Raw genomic sequence first — 23676 nt, 5'->3', positions numbered from 1 at the left:
TTGTGTTGAGGGGTTTTGTAAGCCTGAGGGAGTCGGGCAACACAGGGCAGCAAGGGAAGGCAAATGCATGCTTGTGCACTTCTGGGTCAGGGCAGACTGGTGATTACACCTCCTCCTTCCCTGTGTGCTTCCTGCAGCATCCCCCTTTGCTGTCACAGAGCAGCTGGCCAGCCACTGCCCTTTCACAACCCAACACTGCCTCAACTGCAGCCATCACAGCAGGTGGCAGCTGAATTGCCCTCCAGCACGGGCACCACTGGTACAGGAGCAGGAGATGGAGGCATCTCCATTGCTAGAAGCTGTTGGCACTGGCCACCAGCATCATGCACCCTTCCTCACAGGGACAGAGGCTGCAGATGTTGAGGACCACAGCCCCCTTAAGAAGCTGCCATGGGAGCCACTTCTAAGCATGGCTCTTGGGAGAAGGCTGCTCCTCTCTCTTCCAGCCTAGTTGGAGCACGCTTTGAATTTTATCCAACCTCTGACCCACATCTGATAATAATCAAACCATATTTGTTACAACAACAAGGCTCGTTAGGAGGCTGGCTCCACTCGGGTGGGGAGGGGGAGGGGAGAGCACTTAGTTAATGCCAATGACCTCATCTCATGTGATGTCATTCAAAGGAAAAACACTGAAGTCACTCACATATGGCTCAGCCTGGGGTTTTTCAGCCCATAAAGCTTCAGATTTTCAAAGGCACAATACATGCCCCCCCCTCCTCCCCCTGCTCCTGCGCTTACTATAATCCTGAATGATTTTCTGGAGGACTTGGCTCAAACCAATAAGCTCGTAAGGAGCTGTGTGAAGACATATTAAGGAGTCCCACGGGTGGGAAGAGGGGGGACAAGTAATTCTTTTACCCAGGACAAATGTAGAGAAGAAAACCCATGAGCCCCCACCTGCTTCAGAAGCCACCACTGATGGATAGACTGCAGCAGGACTGGGAGAGCCCATTACTACATGACCCCCTCCTGCCAGACCTTTGCACGTGAGAAGGCTTTGGCGGAGGCTGCATCTTCTTCAGACTATGGTCTTGCTCTGCTGGGAGCGGGCTGACAATTACATCTGACATGGCCGTGCAGATGTGAGCAGCCCAGTGCCAGCACCTTTCCCCACCAGCTGTTGAGGCCCATTCACCTCCAGCTGTTTGAAACCATTCCAGGATGAGCAACCCTCCTGAGTGATGCTCTCAGTGGAGGCCACAAGAGGAAAGATGAGCTAGTGGTTAAGGACCTGCTGTCTGGTCCCCAGCTCTGTCCTGCAGCAGAGAACCCTGGAGAAGTTGTTTAACTTTGTGTGCCTCAGTTTTCCCCTTAAGAAACAGATTATGTCGTTGTCCTAGCACTGGAGTTCAGAGTTAAACGTGCCCCAGGGACTGCAGGTTGATCCTTCCAGGAGCAGCTGTGGGGTGCCTGCACCAGACAGGGGGCAAGGGTGGGGAGTGGTGCTACATCCCCCCTTTGTTGTAGGGATTTGATCACACATCGCTCTGGCTGGTGCTAAAATGAGGTGTGGGCACTGACTTCCTTCCTCCAAGGCCCTGTCCCCAAATTAACTCCGCAGGGCCAACCACAGCGTGGTGCAGCCATCCATCTCCTGCCACGGCTGCTCTCTCCGGGGGGGTTGAGGGGGCCTTTGGGCGGGCGAAAAACTCGCGGTTGCGCCTTTAAGCAGGGAGCGAAGCATATGTCAGGCCCGGCGTTCTCCTGCGTGTCTGTGTGCTGAGTAAGGAATGCGGCCGCATGCCTGACCCGTTAGCTATGAGCGCGCTACGGGCGCGCTACGAGTGCGGCGGCGAAGGGATGGATGGCTCAGCGGAGCTGTTGCTCACGGGCTGAGCTCATTCCGGCTGGAGCGGGAGCCGCGCACGCAGGGAGCGAGAGGCGAGGAGAAGGGCGGCCGGGGAAAGGGGGTGCGCCGGACCCCCCACCCCGCTCGGGTCTATTATTTTTGTTCTTTTAATGATTTTCGTTCGCTCAGGCTGAAGGCTGGAGCCGGGGCTGCCGGTGCTCTGCCGCAGGGGGCATTTGGGGGAGTTTGTTGCATTTTGTTTGCCCACCAGCTGTTGTTTTGCTGAGGCAAGAGGTGCCCCCGCAGCCCAGCTGCCTGGATGCCCGTGGATGTAATGATCGCTCCCCCCGAGGACCAGTTCTGGACAGACATGCGCGAGAGGCAGATGAAGCTGAAAATAAGGGTGCGGAGGATGAAGGAGAGCAGGGACATGAGAGGTTTGTCAGCCGGGACGGCTCCTTTCCTTCCGATGGGGACCGAGGGGGAAGAGGGGGCGGCTCCGCCTGATCCCTGCTTTGCCCGAGGACGGATCTCTCTGCGGCCGGCGGGGAGCGGAGCGCGATGGCTGGCGATACAAAGAGCGCAGGCAGCTGGCGAGCGGGGAGATGGAGGAGAGTGGGGAGAATGAGGCGAGCGGAGCGGGAGCGATCCCCAGCTCCCAGCCGCGGGCAGTGTGCGGGAGCGGTTACGGAGGCAGCTAGCCTGGTCCTGGAGGCAGCAGCAGGAAAGGAGCTGCACGGAGTGGGCAGCTCCTTCAGGCAGGTGAGAGGCTGCCTGCAGCGGGCAGGGGCATCTGCAGCAGGACGCTAGGCAGCTTTCCCACCTGGTGCAGGGGCTGGAGGGGCTGCCTGACCGGGGGTTGAGGGGACCACTCCGCGGTCCCCTGAACCGTTCTCCATCCAAGCAAGCTTGGAGAGGGCGCGGACGGAGCAGGGGGAAGGAAGGCTGCGGGAGCCGGGGCAGGCTCTGCCGCCAGCATCTCCACTCCGGCGGCGCCGGTTTGGAGGGGTCACGGCGTCCGCGGCCCGGGCTGGGGGTACGGCGAGGACGGGATGCCAGGAGCGATGGTCTGGGAGAGCGCTGCGATGCTGCCCGAGCCAGGCGGCTGCCCGAAGAAGCCATTTCGCTTCACTAGCACGGTTGCTGCCAGCCCATCTTCGGGGGATTTCGTTAAAAAAAAGGGGTTTGCAGCATTTCCATTTGCCAGTGTTAGGATAAAGGGCAAGCAGAGGAAGGGGATATTAACTGGAACAACTTAAAAATATGCCGAGCCTGGAATGACCTAGATTACCAAAGGGTTGAATCAAGAAACTTCTCCTCCATCACCACTTAAAATGGGAGCCTGCTAAAAGTGCTTGACAGGTTTTTGTGGCATGAAGCACATAACCCAGTGATGGTGTCATTAGTAATAAGTCACTCCTGGAAATGACACATTTTTCTTTACTTAGAACAAGTCAGGCTGGTCCAAAGCAGGCACAGTCACCAAAGGAAAATCAAGCCCAGCAGCTCAGGGAGCGTGTCCGTGGCTCTGTGGGTAGAGGGCTTCCTTCCTGCCTCTTTCCCCTCTTTTTTTTAAGGACATTTTCCGCTCGTTTGGAAGAACGGGACGGGGGGTGGTGGTTGGGACCGGCCTGCGAGGCTTGGAGGGACTGACGCAGGTTGGGAGGCAGCGGGGTGATGTAGCAGCAGATGGGCAGAGGCTGTTTGTGGTGACCACTGGGAAAATGGGGGAATTCACATGAATCCCTAATAGGGCTGATTAATCGGCTTTCTCATCCCCACTGCCTGGGAAAGGAGAAAAGAAAGAAACAAAGGAATCAGCAAGGGGGTGATGAAATTCGGTACTGACTGAAATGAGGGTGAAACCCGGCCTGGGGGAGAGCACAGGGGGTGGGCCGGGGAGTCCCCCCACTCGGAGAGTACCGGCCATCTCCAGTGCGCTCAGACGGGTGCAAGTAAAAGAACATCAGCCAGAAGAGGGCGAGTTGGGCAGGCTGCGGAGCACCGGGGTTTCACCTAGCCGGGTGGGACCGGATAAAAGCAAAGGAGGCTGCAGTGCCGAGAGGGCAACAGCGAAGATGGAGGTGGGGGAAAATTCAGAAACGTCCCAGGCAGCGGGAAGTGCTGACAAAGGCCCGGAGCTTCCCGGGGTGCAGTGAGTAATGTTGCATCACGCTGCCCGGCTTAGCTCCCACCCAGCACCAGAGCCAGGGAGATGGCGTTTCCCAAAGAGGGGTTTTCCCAGCGGCTCTGGGGGTTGACGTGTGGCGTGCCTGGCCCTTCACATGCTTTCCTTCAATTCAACCTGCCGCAGAGATGCTTGGCTGAATGCTCGGGCTCGGTGCCTTGCCAAGGGCTGAGCAGACTGCAGGCGAGGGCTGTGGTTTTGCAGCCCCCCCCCCCCCCCCCCCCTTGGCTTTCACCATCTCTTGCCGTGCCTCAGTTCAGCAAGGTGGTTTAACGCTGGGGGACAGATGTGTCCCCAAGGGGCTGGGGAGGGGGCACCAGGCCTCATCCTCAGCATCCTCAGCAGTGGGGCAGCCCTGCTGGCATGGCGGCTGCTCCTGCGGCAGCCGAGGCGCGTGCTTGCTTGCATGCCCCACTGCCCCTCGCCACGTGCCGCCCTGGCAGCCGCTCTCAGCCACCACAGGCATCTTAATGAGAGCTGGGCAGAGCTCAGCCCCACACAGCCCCTGGGCTACCGGGAGCTTTAGTGAGGCCGAGGCACAAAACCCACCCGTGGGGCCGCGTGCTGAGGCCAAAGCTCCAGCACCTGCACGGGGAATCAGTCCCTGAGCAGCTCCAGCTGCTGCTCTTTAACACTCATTTATAGGAGCAATGAGGGTGGGCTATAAACTGCTTTAATACCCCCCAGCTGCCAGCTCCTGGTGCGAGAGCCGGGGTGAGGAGGTGGGGTGCGGTGGCTGCTGGCCCAGGGAAGGTTTGTAGCTCCAGCTGTGCTTGTTCCTCATTGCCACAGGCTGATGGCACAGTGGGGTAATGTGTCATATCTTCTTCCCTGTTTCCTGCTGGGGGGGCTTTTGGTTGGATTTACTCCGTGATGCACACAAGAGGCTGGCAAATGGGACATGTCCCAGGTGCTCAGTGTGTTTGCAGTGGGGTGGAATTTAGGAGACTGATGGGGCTGGTGGTGTTCAGTGGCTCTCCTGAAGAAAGGATTTAGGTGAATCAGGTGCCTTGGGCAGCCCTTTTGCAGCTTTTTGCAATTGTTAGGGTGCAGGATAGAGGCAAGAGCTGTTGGGTCTTTTGAATGGACTCTGTAGGAGGCGAGTCCATGGGGCTGGAGATGAATGGGCAGTCTGCAGCTGTCAAAACATGACCTGAGAGGGGTTTCAAGCCCCATCATTTCCCTGTTTTCCACTTTATGCCTCTAGCTTCGGAAGATGGCCTTGATGCAGGGAGGGATGCAGGGAGCAGCAGGTAACTGGGATAGCTCTGTTTAATGTGCCTTACACCTCCCTTTTATTCCCAGCAGCATCTCCTCTAACATCCTGTGCAGCTCAATGGATTGTAAATCCCCAAAGCTGGAGCTTAACACCAGGAGGAAAACGATGCCATATCACATCCCTGTCCCTAGCCAGCACCTTCTGTGTCACCCTCCCTGCACCACCATTGCTGCCTTTCCTTGGCAGAGAGGGGAACAGGGCATCTTGCAGGTGATGGGTGATGCCTAGATAGTGTCGGTGTCCCAGACATGAGCTGGATGTTCCCAGAGACCACCTGAAGGTGACAGCAAAGGCAGCAGAGGTGTCCCACATCTCTGTTCTTCAAAGTTTCAGTTGCACTTTTCTGGCACTAAGTTGCTACACCCTGTGCCTTGGTTTCCTCTGGGGGAGTGACAGCTCTCCCTCCCCCCCGAAAGCTGTGTTTGCCTTCAGCCCCACCTTGAGCTGCACACTACTAGGGGTTTGCATGTCTCTGGGGGCACTGATGAATGAACCCCCCAAAGCTGAGGAGTTATTTTCACCCCCCAGCCCTCCCAGAGACCTGCATGATGCTGGTTCTTGGCTCTTCCTTCCTCCATCATGCAGGAGCAGTGAAGGTGTCCCCACTTCTGGCCTGGTTCCCTGTGCCCAAACTTTCCCCCTCTCCTAGGACCCACCTGCAGGAGGCAGGAAGACACTGGGTTTTCCAAGGGGATAGCTTTGAGAGCCCTCAGGAGTGCTGGAGCTATGAGCAGTACACTGGACAGTGCTGCATAGGACCAGCCCTTGTCAGGCTTGATAGAAGCATCAAGAAGCAGTGAGTCCCAAGCACCTACAGCATAAGATACAAATCCTTCCTGGGCTTAATTCCCCACATGCCAAGAGAAAGGGTGCTCCTGGCACCAGCACTGTGAATGAATGAGGAAAGATGAGGAAAACCTGTGCTGCACTGGCTCCTCACCCTGTGGGGCTCTGCTGCTCTCTCCCAGAAAAAGCTGGGATCCATGGCCCAGGGTATAGAGGGGGGAATGCCCAGGCATCAGCTGGAGCCCAGCCAGGGACATTCACTGCCTTTGGGATTGTTTTGAAGAGCTGCTTTGCTTTCTAAAAATGAAAGGCATGCTAGAGCAGCCGGCATGGGGTGGGGTAAGTGTTGCTTCAAGGTTGGGATGGTGTTGGGTACCCATCTCTAGGGTTTCCCCCAAGCCCAGGCTGCCCTCAGCAGCTGCAAGCACAGGGGAAATGAGGACAGGCAGGACAGGAGCATGCCTGGGCTTCCAGACACAGGCTAGAAGATTTGCTTGGGACAAGTGCGGCGAGCAATGGGCATCATTTCAGGTGCTGCAATCATCTGGCTGCTGGCAGCATGCCGGGACAGGCACTGCAGCAGAGGATGCTGCTGCCACTCTCTGCAAACATCCCCCTTGCTTCGTCGCCCACTCTGCCCCTGCCTGGATTTCCCCGGGCAGGGCTGGGAGAGGATCTGCTGTCAGGCGAGTGCCGGCAAGGGGGAGATAGTGGCGTGCCCTGACCTGCTTTAGCTATGAGATCATCCCACGCTCCGGGCTTTTAAAGAGTGATATAAAGCTATACACGGCCCCAGGCAGCCCTTGAATGGAACAGCGAGCACGAGAGGCTGGGGACCTGGCGACCGGAGCAGGCACTGATCCCTGGAGGTGTGCTCACATGCACCTTCCTCTCCAAAAATGCACTTTATTCCTTAAAAATTCCCATTTTGTTTTGCCTGAGTCCAGAAGCTAAATCTGTGCCCCACTAGACCCTGTGTGCTGAAGCTGAAGGAAGCTCTGCTTGAGCATCCCCCAGGCATCAGCAGCATCTGTTCAAGTGTGGAATGAAGCAGGGAGGTCACACGTGTCCATGCAGGGCTGTGGCCGGTGATTTGCGCTCCTTGGCAATGGGGACACAGAGCAGGGATGAGCAGTAACTGGAGCTGTGCTACACCTGTGCTGGGCCTCCTGCTTTCACTCTGATATAATGTCCCAGTTGAGAGGTGATGTCATTTCAGAGGGAGCTAGAGGAAAGGAAGTACTGGAGAAGATAAGGTGCTTTAACTGTACCCCTCCTGGCTTGGGCAGGTTTGGAAGCTGAGAGCTGTGTTAGCTGCCAGCCAGGAAAACATAAGAGAGGGGAGGAAAGAGGTTGGTTGAAGGACACCTTCCTCCTGGGCCAGTAGGAGCTGACACCAAGAACTGATGAGATGGAGGACCTTGAATGTTTCCAGGTGGTGTAAGCACAATTCTGTGCACTGCTCTGGCTTATCCATCACCTTCACCTCCCAGACATGTGAGGTGGGTTATCCGCAGCACCAGTCATGCCACACCAGTAGCCAGGAAGGTGCTCCAGGAGGATCATCAGAAATGCTGGCAAGGTGCTTGAGAAGGTAACTTGAGAATGTGCCAAGGCTGCTCTGCTTTCAAAGGGGAGAGAAACTGAATGGAAAGTTCATCACCAAAAACTCATTAAAAAGTCTCGTTAGCAATAGAGATGGGCCAGGGGTTTCCATGGTGCTGAGACTTGGACTTTCAGAAGCATCTCAGAGGGGCATCCTGGTCCCTCTGACAGTCAAAGACCCAAAGTCTCTGCTTTTTTGGGTGATGTCAAGCTGTATCTGCTCACTCACATGAGTAGGAAAACCTAAGGGAGACTGGGGTGATAACAACTCAAGGTCCTCTCCATTGCACCAAGCTGGGAGTGGAGCTGGGCCACCACTAGACAGACCCAGCTCTATTCTGGAGAATGGGATCAGTGAGTGAGAGCAAATCAGGATCACCTTAACACAACCACACAGGGCATAACAACAGCACTGAGGGCCTTCCACCTTCACAAGCTGCCCACAGTTGCAGGCAGGGCAACACCTGATGCCCTGCTCAAGTCAGTGCTCTTTCAGATTGAGCTGTGGACTGGCTTTCAGGCAGACTCACTGACAGGCTGTGCTTTTGACAGTGCCAGACATGGCAATAGTTCTGGCTATCAGTTGCCAACTACCATAGCCCCAGCTGAGGGTTTTCTCTCAATACTGGGCTTTGAGATACTCAAGCTGAGTGTGACTGCCCAGCAGCTTGGTGCAGTAAATCAGGCGCTGCTTGCTGTCACATTCAGTAAGGTCAGAGCATGAAAAAAGGCAATGGCCTGCAGTTTCTGATGTGCTGGTCCAGTCTGATGTGGTGGAAGTCATGGGCTTGGCGGGGCTGTGCAGAGGAAGCATCTCTCAGAAACCGCAGTGTGTAAATGTAGCCCTTGTGGCAAGGCTTGGGCTGACCTCCCAACCCAGGGAGCTTTGCACCTCAGTGAGCTTGCTGCTTGTCACCCTGCCCTGGCAACTCTGAATGTCCTGAAAGTAGTAGGCAGCCAAGGAAAGGACTTTCTCTTCTTGTCAGTTGTCTGAATGAAGTGGGTGGGTGATGGATGCCCCACATGTGCATTAATATCCAGCTGCAGCAGGAAGAATCAGAGATGGGTCTCCATTCCTTTCTCCATATGTGTGGCACAGTAATCACAACATCTCTGCGCAGGTTAGCGATGGCCTATGGTTTTCTGCTCCTTGAGGCTCTGTTCTTAGTGTTGCAGGGTTGTCACTGCTCTGTCCCCAGCCCGGGCCTTGGGTTGCCATGTACTTTTGGTCTCAGTCTCACTGCTACAAGCTCAATGTCCCCTTTTCTCCACAGGAGGCTTTGCTACCTTCTCGTCCTGCTTCCCAGGGCTCTGTGAGGGGAAGCCAGCTGCCATCCTGCCAATGAGCATCTCCCAGCCATGCTTGCCCGTGGCCAATGTCGGCCCCACACGCATCCTGCCGCATCTCTACTTGGGCTCACAGAAAGATGTCCTGAACAAGGTATGGCCCTGTTGAGGGAACACATCTACCCTGCAGAGGGGTGAGAGTACTAAGGACTCCTACCTGGTGGGAGGACCATGCATGGTCGGTCTGAACCTACCAGGAGGCTGAAGGCAGAGACTGCATAAGCAGAGCCCAGCAGAACTGGGGAGAGTGGTCACAGGATGAGTCATTTTATATTGAGTGGTCGAAGTCTTCAGCTGCAGCAGTGTGGGGATGGGCAAGCTCTGGCCATGGGCAGGGACTTGTTCAGAAGACCCCAAAACAAGCAAAGTTTTGCTGTGGGGAAAGAGCAGAAGAGGGACAGTGCCCTTTTAGAGGTGCTGGAAGGGCTGTGCTGTGATGTCTCACCAGGGAAGGAGTTTTGTTTAAAGGAAAAATAGCAGTGAGAAGAAAGAGGAATTATAGGTAAAATGATGCCAAGCATCAGCCTACTGCATGCAGGAGGGAGCCAGCCGGGTGTCCTTGCCCAGGGTAGACAACGGGAGAGATGGACCATGATGCTGGGATTGGGGGGGTTAGAGACAGAAAGGAGGGAGAGAGAAATTATATACATGGAGTAAAAGCAAATGAAAGTGAAAAATGCCAAGAATGTGAGCCCAGGAGCTGGGCTGGCTCCACTGAGCCGAGGCTGGGCTCTGCAGAGCCTGCTGGGACGGGCAGGAGCTGGCTGCTGGAGAGCCAGGGCTGAAATCCCAGTGTGGTCTCCTGAGGAGCCAATGTCAAGCAGGGAAATTTATGGTTTCCTTCCCTTCCTGCCTCCTCAGAGGGTTTTGTTCATCTTTTGGAGCTGTGTTCTCTGCCATCCCCACTATGTGGCCAGAAGGTGCTCTACCCATAGGCAGCAGAGCAGGGTCAAGTGTGGAGGCCATGGATGGGCAATGTATCTTTTCTCCAGCACATTGCACAGGAGAGATCCCCCATGGCAGATCCACGTACTCTGGCATGTGGAAGGACTCTTATCTACATTTTTTCTCCTCCCATTTAATTCCGGGTCTTCCTGGAATAGTGACCAGGGACTGAGACCCAGCAGCTCAGATATTCCTCCATTATTTATAAGCAACCTGCCCCCAGCTGTACAGGTGATAAAACTGTGAGCACCTAAGAAATCTATGAGAGCCCCCAGTGCATTTCTGAGGGGTGTGTGAGCAGGCATTGGTTAACATAGGGCGCTACCAATGAAACACCCTGCTCTGTTGATGAGATGCCTCTTCTCCTTCAGCTGATACTTTCAAAACTGACGGCTACAATTTTCACCGATTTTCTTTCCTGTTTTTTTTCTATTCCTTCCTCACTGGGTTCTTGATATTTCCCCTCTGGGAACCCCCTTCCAGGTGTCTTTGGTATTGCTTACCTTTACTTGGGCCAAAGTAAAGATCTGCTGAGGTTCAAACCAGTGTCATCCAAATCGTCACAATCTTCTCAGCTAGTCTCTGCTATACTACCATCAACTAGGTCAAATGAGCAATGGGAGACCCACAGGGGAAAGTATTGGGATGGGGGAAGGCAGGGAGTACATGCCAAGTCAGATCTCCCACACTATGTGCTGGCTGCACTCAGCCGATCATTTGATTTCTTCTTTCCCACTAGGACTTGATGACACAGAATGGGATAAGCTACGTCCTCAATGCCAGCAACTCCTGTCCCAAGCCAGACTTCATCTGTGATAGTCACTTCATGCGCATTCCTGTCAATGACAACTACTGTGAGAAGCTGCTTCCCTGGCTGGACAAGTCCATTGAGTTTATTGGTGAGCTTTTGTTACAACGGTTGCAGATATTCCAGTTGTCATCCTCCAAAACCTGGACTCTCCTTCTGTCCTCCATAGTCTTACTCCCAGCAACACTTGCCCTTTCACACAAAGAGATTGAGGGTTGGGGGGGGAGGCTAGAGTCATTTTACTCTCACCATCTCTGATCATATCGATGCTTTTCTCTCTGCTTCCCCTGCCATGCTCCAGACAAGGCCAAGGTGTCCAGCTGCCAGGTGATTGTGCACTGCTTGGCCGGGATCTCCCGCTCAGCCACCATTGCCATCGCCTACATCATGAAGACCATGGGTATGTCATCAGATGACGCTTACAGGTGAGTTTTCCCTGGGGGGCAGAGGTGGGTAATGCTGGTATGCTTCACTCCTGGGAAGGAAAGTAGGCTGAGCCCAGAGCAGAGGGTGGGGACTCCTTGGAACTCTGCCTTCCCTTGGCTGAGTCCCAGTGAAACCAAACCAAACCTTCCTTCATAAAATGCATGCAATGAGGAATGCTTGGGAGAGGTAAAAAGGAGGGGGGAGGCAGTCCCAGCTGTACCCTGGGGCATCCTGAGGCCCCATGGTTCCCCAAGACCCCTTTCTTTGGAGGGTCTGCTCAGAAGGTCCTGGATCGTGCCTCTTCTTCCCAAAGAGGCTGAGAGAATAGGGGTGACTCACTGAAGGACCAAACACCAACTGGGGCTGTCTGTGCCTCTTGGCAGGTTTGTTAAGGACCGTCGCCCATCCATCTCACCCAACTTCAACTTTCTGGGCCAGCTCCTGGAGTATGAGAGGAGCCTGAAGCTCCTTAAGGCCCTGAAGTCAAAGGGTGACCGGAGCGAGGGAGATGTGCAGCAGGACCCAGCAGAGGCAGCTGAGGGCAGCCGGCATCCCCCACCACCTACCTCAGAGAAGGCCGAGGAGGTGCCCAGAGGCACTGGCTCAGCATCCCCCCATGGTGACCCTGAGCGGCAAGGTGGGACCACGAAGGTCCTGTCGCCCACCTCCCTGCAGCAGGGGCTAAATGGCTTGCACCTCTCCTCCGAGCGCATACAAGACACCAACCGCCTGAAACGCTCCTTCTCCCTGGACATCAAGTCTGCCTATTCCCCAGGCCTGCGGCAGGAGCCGCCCGGACCCCCGGGCCCTGGAGATGCCCCCAAACTCTGCAAGCTGGACAGCCCCTCTGGCCCTGGCAGCCTCAGCCCCTTCTCCCCTGGGGCAGAGAGCCCCGATCGGCCGAGCGGGCCGGACCTCCTGCTGGAGGCCAAGGTGCGGCAGCGGCGGAAGCACCGGCACACGGCCGGCTCACCGGCGCACGGGCTCAGCCTCAACGTTGGCAGTGCCTGCGCTGCACGCAAGAGCCCCGGCGCCGAGGACGGGCTCCCACCGCGGCTCAGCCAGCCGGCCCCTGCTGCCGGCACCGCCAGCAGCGCCTGGGCTGGGGTGCACCTGGAGTCCCCCGGCACCCCGACCAGCGAGGCCGGCTGGTTCTTCGGCATGGACCCTGGCAGCACCAGCGGTACCGGCGGGAGCCTGTTTGCCGGCGCCGGCCCCTATCCACCGCCGTTCGGCTGCGGCGGCGTGGCCGGCGGCTGTGAGATCCGGTTGAGGGACAAGGCGCGGGCTGAGCCGCGGGACGGGCGGCACAGCTGGCATGAGGAGGCCGGTGCTGAGAAGCAGTTCAAGCGGAGGAGCTGCCAGATGGAGTTCGAGGAGACCATGTCTGAGGGCAGGGCCCGAGAAGAGTTGGGCAAAATCAGCAAACAGTCCAGCTTTTCGGGCAGCATGGAGATCATCGAGGTGTCCTGACACACACCGGGGGCACCTGCAGAGGCGGGGTGGGGACAGGGTGGGGGGATATTTAAGCTGGGGAGAGAGGGAAGGGGACAGGGACGGCGGGGTCGGGGGGGTGGAATATTTATACCCACGTGTGCATTTTCGGGAGCGCACGCGTTGAAACCGAAACAAAGGCGGATGAGTCTTTGGAGAGTCAGGAAACACAGCAGCGGATGCTTAGTGCCCATCCTGCACCCACCCTGGTCCTTCCCCTCCATCCCCACGGGTTCCCCGCCCTCAGAGAACCACGCTCAAAATCCGGGTGTAACATTGGAGAGGGAAGGGGCAGGGGTCGCAGTTCTGGCTGCAGGGATGGGTAACAGCACCTGTGGAGGGGACCACATCTGCCCCTTCCCTGCACCCCGTGCACTAAGCATGCTCCCTGTGTTTCTCTGGCTAAGTATCCTAAAAATGCTGCACTGGAGCAGCCCTATACATATATAAATATATATTATATATAATATAAAGAAAAAGAAAACCAACCTGAAAACACACACAAAGGAAAAGGTAAATGGTTTTACTGCGATTTTTATTGAGACGTAAATAATATTTCAATTTTTTTGTTTTGTTTTTAATTTATTGAAGCTGTTCATTCTGGCAATGATTTGCAGACAATGTGGGGCGGTACTTTCAGCTCTATTTTTACTGTGTATGGTATTTAAATCTGAAATACGAGTTTCTAAGCAATATCTGAGGCCTGTGGCTCCTTCTATAGCTCATGTCGATGACAAAGATTTTCCCCCCATTCCCTCTGGGCAGGCCAACAAGGGGACAGGAGACTCTTCTGGGCACTTTTTCTAGAAACAAACAAGTGAACGAGGAAACCATAAAACCTTCCTACAACACAAACTGAGCCAGAAAACTCTTCTGGAAGCTGCTGCCTCTTCTTCACCCCTTGGTCTCTGTTTGCTTCTCCTTATCCCCGTCCTGGCCATTGCCCCCATCCCAGCCATCCTTCCCATCCTGGTCTCCACTCCATCCCAGCCATGTCCTCCTCCCTTGGGCTGTTCATCCTCACTGGAGATGGTGAGGAGGGAGTCACCTGAAGTGGAGGGAAAGGTGCTGGGTGTCACCCCCAACTGTGCAAGGAAGGGGAAGGCATCAGAGGCTGACGCAGTGAAGGCAGGCAGGGGAGGCTGATGGCAGTTGGCATTTCTTGTCAGGGGGTGTCTTGCCTGCCTGCCCCAGCCCCTTGTTTCCCCCTTGCTTGAACTACCTTGCTTGGGAGCTACGGGCAGCATTTTCCATTTGAGGGTGGTGGTTTTTCAAGCTTCCCCCATCCTTTGCTTCACATCCAAGAAACTCATGGGGTGTGTATTTGCAGGTGCTGGGACTCCCCCAGCACTGTTCTCCTCCAGGCTGGCTCCCCTCTTTTGAGCAGGTGATAAGCCAGCCAGACCTGAAGCTCTGCAAGTACACGGGGGGCACAACTGACTTACTTTCAGAGCTGTTTAGCTGCTTAACCCATCCTTGTGGGGAGCCAAGCTCTTGCTCCTAAACTCCAGTGTAGGCTTGTGAGAAACTGCTTTCTGGAGCTGTAGGCACTGAACTGCCTCCGCTGCAAAGCATATCTCTCCCTGTGGCTGTCTTTGCTTTCTCCCTTGTCTCGCAGTAGTTTGCAAAGCTAATACCTCAGGGGTCTCTGTTCGTGCATGTCTTTGTCCTGTGTCATCTTTGGAGTGTTGTTTTTTTCTTTTCTGGGTCCACATGGTTTCTCTCTTTCCCTTGTTCCTACTCTTGTTGTTCATTTCTATCTTTAAATCAAACCACATGTGACAAGACCAAATGATCTCAGGTTTAAAACTGAACACAAAGCAGAGGCGTGAGGAGTTGCAATCGTGTGAGGAGGGGCTGCTCGCTTCAGCTGGTTACTTCCCCAACAACCTCTGTGTCCATGGCTGAGGCCTCCTCAGAGGCTCCTTGCTTTCTGCAGGCTGGCTTTAGTTTTTCTGGTTTTCCATGGGGCCATTTGGTGAGATGCTGGGGACCATGTGCTCCTGCCTGGTTCCCCAAGGTATGGCAGGGAGGGACAAGGCTGGCTGGAGAGCCAGTGACCACCTACTTCTCTTCCCACATCACTTTTGATGTAGCAAGGGATCTCACAGCCATCTCTCAAAGGCCCAACACCACCACCACCCATCATTGCCTCCACCAACCACCTCAAACCGGCTCAGTCTTGCCAAGCTGAACATTTCTCTCTTCTGGCCATGAAAGGACGATATCACAATTATCTCAGCTCCCTTTTCAGATTCCAATAAGCACTTGGGTCCATCCTGTGAGCCAGGCAGCTATTCAAGAGCTGCACTTGCAGCAGGGTTTCAAGGAGGCTTCAATTTGAAGTCCAAGGAGAAGGGAAAAAGCCTTCATTCTCCCTCCAGTAAACCCCCTGAGCCCAGGGTTAGTGCTGCCTGCTTCCTGCACAGGGAGTGCTACTGGTCTCCCTTCCCTTCCTGCTGCCCTCAGCAGTGGCACCTCATCCCAAGCATGCCAGGGATCATCACCTGCTGATCTCTGCTCTGCATTGCTCAGTTCCTGCCCATCCTGTAGTCCTCCAGGGCTGGTGCCAGCATGGATCAACTGAGCTCAGGTCAGGCATGTTGCTGGCAGGAGCTGGTTAGGTGTAGCTTTGGGCAATGGAGAGGGGGCTAGGTGACTTCCCAAGGAACTTAATAAAAAGAGGACATCAGGTTGGCACAGCCAGGTGGGGAGATGAGCTGAGGCACTACCAAGCTCTCCTGTAACTCATTCTGTTAGCTGACATGGTGCATTATGAATGTAAAAAAGCAGCTGGAGTAAGTCAGGAAGGAGAGGGCACATGGTGTACATGAGACTCTAAATGTCTGCAAAGAGGCAGATAAGTGGTTTGCTTTCTGTCATCTCCACTATGCCATTCCCTGGATGCTCCTCAGCCATGTTTAAGGGGTTTAGGCTCTCTTACATGCTGTATTTTAAGGCTACATCCAGAAAATACGCTTTGATGGAGCAGCCCTACCTAAGTGTCTACTGCCAATGCTGACCAAAGCCATCAGGGTCACCAAATGGCTTACAATTAACTGAAATGATTTTTTTTAATCAGGCCCTGATTTTTTTTTTAAATCAGACCACTTTGTCCATGAATCAGATCCTGAGTTATCATGAGGATGGATGTGCCAGCTTGCAGCTTTTCCCATCATCTGTCAGCCAAGTCTTTTTATTTGCTCTCATAAGCCAGACAACCCAATCCAAAGCCTCAGTGGAACCAAAATCCACCTTTCCAATCTAATCTGATGAAGGTGCATTTATCTGTAGGGTTCCACAGTGGCAGAAGTGTGAGCAGAGAAGAGGAAAGGTCTCTCCTTGCAAGGGAAGAACCAATAAGGCTGATGAGTGTCCAGTGGTCACAGCAGTGGCAGTGGCTGAGTTTTCCACTAGGAGAAGGGTGGAACAAACCACAGCTTTCCTTCATGCTAGCAGGGACATTACAACCTTATGTCCAGCCCCTGTCTGTCCGTGGGGCTAAGCCCTCCAGCCACGTCCTTCCCAGCTACCTGTCAGGGGGCTGAGTGAAGCTAGCATGAGGGCAGCTATCAGGTTGGCAAGACTGAGCCAGAGGCTTGGGTTGGAGCAGGCTCACACCCAGCCTTGGCAGCAACATCCCCATGACCTGCTGCCTTCCTGGCCCTTCTCTTTGTCTTCTTGTTTCTTTGGATGTCCATCCCCGTCACATCTGCCCCTTAGGAGACAATGCTCCCCAGAACCCTCTCCTGCTGTCCTCTTCCCCTTCCCATCCTTAATACTAATGATAATAAGCTATCAGTGTTGTCATTGCAATCTATGAATGATAGATTTGAGTATTTATGATTATTATGGTTATGATTCTGTACCTTTTTGCTTCTTACTCTTTGTATGTTGCTCTTTGTTTCTCTGTTGTGAATAAACGCAAGGCCCCACCACACCTTCTCTCTGCTCCCCACAGCCCGGCTGGGGCTGTGCTCCCGGCTGTCCCAAACCCCAGGAGGCAAACCCTTGTCAGAGGAGCTGGAGGGTGGTGCTTCCTAAGGATATAAAGACATCCAAACCCTGGGCAGATCAATTTTCTTAACTCTTCCCTTCCCCTCCTGCTGCTCCTCTCCCCTGTATAGGTGCCTGCTTATGTTTGCAAAAGGCAGGAGCTCACTGGCACCAAGAATGGAGGAATAAATGACAAAAGCTTAAAGCTTTTGTAACAGCTTCAGAAGGAGCATTGGCCACACATCCAGCTCTTGAAATCAGCTCTCTCCAGGTCATAGTCCTCTCACCTTCCTCAGCTGGCTGGACCTACAGGCTACATCTTCACCTGCAGGGGCTTCTTGCTCTGCTGTAGCAGCTGGTTTGCAAAGCTCCATACACGTATCTGAGCCCATGCACTGAGCACTCCATTTTAGCCAGGTGCCCTGGGATTTGTTGGCTTGAGTGTCCTCCTCATGTCAGTGAGCTCCTCCTGCCCGGGGACAGCACAGCCTCGGGAGGACTCATGGCCAGTGTTAGAACATGATCGGTGGCAGAGGAGCAAGGAGAGATGTGAGTGGCCTCTAGCACCTGGAGGGATTCAGAAGGGGGCTGGGAATGGCTCCCAGAATGGGGCTGGATATGGCCTTTATCTAACACTGATAAATCAGGGTGTTGTAAACAGACAGAGTCCAGTGATGCTTTGTCACACCCATCGCCTGGGATCCTTGTGCAACCTGGAGGTTCCCAGATGACTGTAAGGTGAAGGAGGAGACATTAGGGGAAGGGAAAAGGATCCCTGTCTGCACTGTGGTACGAAACATTCTCCATACTGCGCCAGCCCCATGATGTTATTTTAATTTGCAGGGTTTAACACCACCCTTCTCTCAGTGGCCTGGGCATGGTCTCTGGTCTCTGTCATGACTTTGCTTCACTGTGGCTGGGGTCCTTCTCATCATGTTGTGCTGAACTCACTTCCGAGATTGCTCTGAGACCATTCAGGAGAGCAAATAGCTCAGGTCTCGACCCTCTCTTGGGAGACCTCAGCCGACCCCCACTGGGGTCCTGGTCTGGCATCACCCTTCCTACCTTACCTGCCTTTTGGGCAGCCGTGGACAGGGAGGGAGCAGGCAGGTCCCAACCACACCAGGGCTGAGTCTCCTCAGCTTCCACCCCATCCCTGCAGGATCAGGCCTCTCCTCAGCAAGCACAGCACAGGGAGGGACTCTGCACCCACCCTGGTGTACCTGGGGACTCCTGAGCAAGGAAAAGAGGCTCTGGTCACTAGCCCTACCACCCTCCCTTCCTCGCTGCCTGTTTGGCCAGTGCCAGTATTGGACCCAAGGAGACACCCTGTCCCTGCCTCGTCCTTATTTATTTATTACCAGAGGCTGTAAACAGCAGTGCTTTTCTACCCTCTACTTTCTTTTCCTTTCTTTTGTATTTTGGAACAACGTGTTGTAATAAATACCCAAATAGGTGTTTTAACAGCTGGTGTCAGCCTTGGTTTTTGAGGGCCAGACCTTCTCAGGGTGGGGCTGGAGGGTCCTCTTTGGGGCACTGGGGAGGGCAATGGATCTTTGGCTGCATCAGTGGAGGCTGAAGCCAGTAGAGAGCTGGACACACAGCCAGACCCATGTCTATGTATAGGAACCAACAGCTTGAAACTGCAGCTGGACAAGTTCAAAGCAGAAATAAGACTCATGGCTGAAGAAGTAAGCAGATAAAAAATAACTGAGGCATCCATGGGCCCATGGACTGCAAACAGCCACCCTGGGGGTTTCTGATGGTCCTGTATGTAACTTGTGGCTCTGAAGCAGTAGGCAGGCAGCTGAGCAGCCCCTTTCTAGTGGAAAGGACTGGCCAGGTGCTGCTCCAGATGGGTATATCCAAGTGTAGAAGATGGTACAGATTGCCACCTAAAGAGTACAAATGTGTGGAGTGTTTGCATTGAAACACATTCGGGGGGGTTTCTTGTGTTTGTTTTTTTTTTGCCTCCCAGTTATGCTCTGCTCCCACCTTCCTCCTGCCATGGAGGCAGCATGTAGCCACACGCTTGCTGTGCACTACAGCTATACCCTACAAACATCCCCTCGTCCCCCCGCAGCTGAGTTGTCGCCTCTTCCCCATGGCAGCAACTGCGCTGTGTTTGGGAGCAGACAGTGGTCATTGACCAAGCAGCCCCATTCTGGCTTGGCTGTGCTCAAGCAGAAGCTGGTGTAAGCATTTCTCTGCTCTCCCCTGCAGCAGGTTTGCTTTGGAGGGAGGAGAAGGCATGAGCAGGCTCCCTGCAGTTCTGGCTCCAGAAAGCCGCAGCACTTATTGACTTAAATGCAGAAGGGACATCCATCCCCATGGCTGTTTTCGATAGGCTGAGCTAAATACCCTGGTCTTTCATAAATCCACTCCTCTCATCCAGCTGCAATAGCAGTGTCTTTTGTAAAGCCTCTTAGAACTACTGCCATCATCTGCTGCTGAGGTAGAAATTACACTGTCCAGTGTGAAGCTTTGGCTTCTTCTACAGCTGACCCCGCTAGCAGCTTCAGAGGGGCTGTTTGCACACCCTCCTCTCTCAGCCACTTGTTGCCGTGTGTGACATGGAAAGGGAAAATTATTTAATACAGAAACATGAGTGCTGCTCCCATCTCACTTCCCATTTACCTGCTCCTGGCTTCATTTGTACAAACCTGCTGCCCTGGGGAAGATGCTGCAGCAGAGCTCCCAGGGCTGACATCTCATGTCACTGCTTCCACGGGCACAGCTAAATCATGTTGTGTTTTAGAGGGGAATTCCCTCTGGGCCAGGAGACTGGAGGGGACCCAGGTGATGCTGCAGGGTGTCTGCTCTTAGTTGGGGCTACAAGTATGTGGAAGACTCTATCCCTTGGTAAAGGCACCCCTGGGTGTGCACCCAGCACAGCTTCCTCACCCTGCCCCAGTGCCGAGGCTGCCTCTCCTCTCACTCCTTGTGGTTTGCGCGGCAGAAACCATTACTGCAACAAGAAACCCAAGAACGTCCTTTTTCCAGCTCTTGGGCTTTTATTGACTCAGAATGGCTGCCAAGCCTATAAATAAATGTTCCTTGAGCTAAATTTAGCAGCCACTGAAATAGGCTGCTGGCTATTTATTTAGCTTTTGGCCTCTTTGAAAGCTTGCCAGCCCATACTGCCTTTACCTTCCCGCTGTCCCACCCCAGGCTGTGGCCACCCACCGTGGGGGCATGGCTGAGTCAGCGCAGGGAGAAGGGGTCACAGCAAGTCAGCCCTGTCTCCACAGGGCTGGAAAGCCAGGGAGACAGGGTCCAGTGCCAGAGGAGCCTCAGCCCCCAGTACCTCTGCCCAGAGGGCTGGGGGTCCCCAAGAGGGATATTAGCTGTAGTGGTTGGGCAGGGGCTGAGCCAGCCACAAGCTGGTTTCCTCTCCTAAGAGGACTCAGGACCTTCTTCCAGCACTGGAGCCTGGAACAGAGAATTTATCATCTCCTGCAGGCTTTCCAGCATTAGTTGTGGGCATTGCTTTTCCACACTTTGCAGGAGTTTAAGTACTCCTGGTGCTCAGAGTGCACCCAGGGGCATGAATTGACACATATGAATTGACGTGCACCCCTGCTCAAGTCAGGACACCCAAACCTGTACCCCAAGCCATGCAGTAGCTGTGACCTGGCCCCAGCTCCCATGTGCACCTCAGGCAATGTTGCAGCCGCATACCCTGCTGCTCCCAGCAGAACCCCTGGCTCAGCTCCACTTCACTGCATGTCTGGGTGATGCCATTCTCCACATTGGTGAGATGAGCCCTTATTAGGGCACTCTGAGACCTTCCATGAGGTGAATGTTCCTCCAGAGCCCTGTTGGTTGTGCATTGATGCAAGAAGGGATGAGCTTCACCCTTCCAGCACTGATGGAAAGCAAGGTGAGGGCTGCTTTTGTCCTGCAGGCACTGCCTCACACCCTGAGCCTAACAGAAATAGGATGTTGCTAACCTTGGGCTATGATGACTTTGCTGCATCTCCACACCAGTGAAGGGAAAAACCCTGTCACTCCCTGGAAAGCCACATTTGCTTCTGGAGGAATCCAAGACATTAATAATGCTTAGCACTTACAGGGGGTTTTGCTAAACATGAGCTAATCCTTATAACACCCATGGGAAGGAGAAAAGTAATTTTTGTTATTGGGCTTAATTTTTCCTCCCCATGTACCCCTGTAGATGGGGATCAACTCTACCAAATCCTGAGAGCTCTGGAAATCAGAGAAGAGTCCTATTCACCCCAGCTTGTGCAAATAGGAAACCTGGAGCAAAAATGCAAGAGGTCACCCAGGAAGGCAGAGCTGGAGCTAACTAGTGTGTGAGGGAGATCCTGGGCCCACCCTGCTCTCACACCACCAGGCTATAATTCCATAGTTGATAGGGTAACCCTGGACCCCTTGAAGGTCTTCACCCACAGAATGCAGAGGGATGCATATGTTTTGTATCACTGCTTACCTTCCTCTCCACAATGTCACTTCACAAGCTGGTGAGATATCCTGCTCTCAGTGGCAGTAGATGCAGGCGAGGCTCGTGAGCATATTGGTTTGGAGTACTACTGCAGTGAGTCCCAGAATTCCCACCCATGACACTCCAGAATCACAGCCCTGGACTTGTGTTGGGATGCCCTAGGTGGGAGTGAAGTCCAAAATAGGGTCAGAGGCCTGTTTGAGTCCTTTGCAGGGAGAAAGGGCAATTTTAGTGTGTTCCCTGAAATCAGCCATGCTCCCTGGCCGCACTCTTCAGCTGAAACCCATGCACTCTGTGTCTGAGTGGACCCAGATGATGTCATTTAGTTTTCCAGGCTTCTGGGCTGAGCCAGCAACTCGAGCCAGCATGACTGGAGATGCTTTATTTAGAAGGAGCCCAAGTGCAACCCAGCCCAGGCCTTCACAGCACCCCTCTGCCACCTCCCATCCCTGCTGATGCAACCCTGGCTGCAGGAGGGACACCAAGCTGACTCAGAGGAGGTGGCTCTTGGGAAGCTCAAAGTGATACCCTGTGGGGTGGTGGGAAGAGGGGGTGCTTCAGGCATCAGGTGAGGGCAATGCTCTCTCTGTGCTGCCCACTGGCCTCAGGACCAGGGAACCTCTGGGCAGTGTGCACAGCAGAGGAGCACTCATCTCCCCAGGTGACGTTTACCTCTCTCCTGCTCCCTGAAAAACTCAGTCCAGGCTCCCTGGCATGGCAGCAGCCACCCTCTTCATCCTCACACTTGCCATATGGAGCAGCCTGGGTTACCGCAGTCAAGATTGAGGCTGGCTTCAGGGGCTTTTTAGACTGAAAGCAAATGTTTTCCCCCACTAACACCCCTTAACCTGCCTCCTCTCCCTCAGCAGTATCTCCTGACCTGCAAGTGGCTAAGAATAGCCCTGCCACTGGCTCCAGTCTGGTGCTGTTTGCTCGGTGACTCAGAGCTGGCCAGGCAGGCACTTACTCAAAGGGCCCCATTACTCATCTGTCTGCATTGCCCCAAGGATGGGGTTTGTGTCTCTCACTCGACTTTCCTTTAAAGATGTCTTATTTATTTCTTTTTAATAAAGCTGCCATCCACAAAGAGAGGTAATTATCCTGCTGTGGATTTACCACTAAACATGTGTGCTCCGACCCAAAATGCTGCAACCCCCATCGATCATGCTGGCAGCCCCTCAGTACTGCTCCTGCTCACTGCCCTGTCAGAAGGGAACTGTGTGGGCAGGAGCAGGGAAGGGAAAATGCCCTAGAACTGTATTTCATGGCATCGGGGTAAGCACGCAAACAGAAATCCTCTCCTCCAGAAACCACCCATATTGAATGCCAGCATGGATCTGACTGTGCCAAAATCCAACGGGCCCCTCAGATGGCCAGGGCATGACCCAGCTGCTCCCATCGTGCTCACAGCCCACATTAATTGCAACCCTCCTTCCTCTCTGCAGTGTGTCTCATTGCCCCTGCCATAGGTGCTGCCATGTCTGCAAAGCACCTCAGCAAATTTAAACAGGCCTTCCTGTTAAAAAGCCACTCCATTTCCAAACAACAAAAAGGCAGCATCTTCCCATTCTGGTTTGCTCCCCTGAGGCACTTTCTGAGTCACAGCCAGTTGCTGCTGGGAACAGAGCTGCATCCTGACCAGTGCACATCTGTGTCTACAAGGAGCTGACATGCCAGTGCTTCCACTGCTGGGGGAGGACATGACTCCTTCTTCTGCTGCAACAGTGTGGGGATAGTGCACAGGATGTGGTGCTATCAGCAGAATTGGAGGATGTGTGCTGGGATGCCAGCTGTGATGGAGGATGTACGGGGTACCCCAAGCTAGGTCTGGTTTGTCTGGTTTGCAGAGATATTCATTGGGTGCAAATAGATCCACCCTGCATGGAAGGGGGCAGTTGGTCTGGATTTGGGCTGTGACTGCCCTGGGTCTCTGTGTAAGAGATGCTAAAGGCCTGATCCTGTGCTCCTAACACAAAGGAAGCCTTTCCATCCATCTGGGATGGGCAGACCCCCAGTGTTCCTCTGCAAAGCACTGTACAGGAGAGCCTCAGAGGAGATGGTGTTTCCAGCTCTGCAGCATTGAGCTCAGCCAAGGCAATGGCAGTCAGGGATGCAGGACAGAGGGAAGCATAAGCCTGGCCATCCGCCTGTGGGCTGGAAATTAAGCCCCGGCATGCCCTAGTAAACACGTATTTGTGTGCTCCCTCCATCCCAGTGACCTCCTGTCAGTGTCAACCCATGGGGCCATCTGGCTGGACGTGATGCTTCAGAAGAACAGGACCAACCTGACACACTCGCTTGCATCTCACAAACCTCACTGCCACCCCATGGCATCCATCACACTGCCAAGGGCTGCCAGGGGCACAGCAAAGCCAGGCCACACCAGAGGAGGCAATGGGCCGGTGGTGGCCCAAACCAGAGCTTCATGGAACAACTTTCCCTGGCACCTGCCTCAAAGCCGGCTCGGAGCAGGGTTGAAGGAAAGTCCTTGAGATGTTATCTTGAGCAAAAGCAGTGCCCTGGCCCTGCTGAGCCCCGCAGCCCG

At 54.2% G+C, this 23676-nt stretch overlaps 1 protein-coding gene across 3 annotated transcripts in view; it reads left to right on the top strand.

Moving 5' to 3' along the window:
- DUSP8 (dual specificity phosphatase 8) overlaps window positions 1–18130 on the top strand; it is a 45918-nt gene extending 27788 nt beyond the window's left edge. For 2 of the 3 annotated variants that reach the window (XM_034061382.1, XM_034061383.1), the window contains exons 4-7: window positions 8925–9091; window positions 10682–10841; window positions 11052–11175; window positions 11560–18130. In XM_034061382.1, the coding sequence (XP_033917273.1) occupies window positions 8925–9091; window positions 10682–10841; window positions 11052–11175; window positions 11560–12649 (1541 nt within the window). In that variant the 3' untranslated portion in view covers window positions 12650–18130. Of the gene's footprint in view, window positions 1–1720; window positions 2230–8924; window positions 9092–10681; window positions 10842–11051; window positions 11176–11559 lie in introns of those variants that run through there. The other variant, XM_034061384.1, reaches the window with a different exon arrangement.
- Window positions 18131–23676: the final 5546 nt, after the last annotated feature.

This window comes from Melopsittacus undulatus, chromosome 4 (genome assembly GCF_012275295.1).
Source record: "Melopsittacus undulatus isolate bMelUnd1 chromosome 4, bMelUnd1.mat.Z, whole genome shotgun sequence".
NCBI classification, from domain to species: Eukaryota; Metazoa; Chordata; class Aves; order Psittaciformes; family Psittaculidae; genus Melopsittacus; species Melopsittacus undulatus.
Note: the sequence above shows the minus strand (reverse complement) of the source record. Positions and strands in the feature narration are given on the sequence as shown.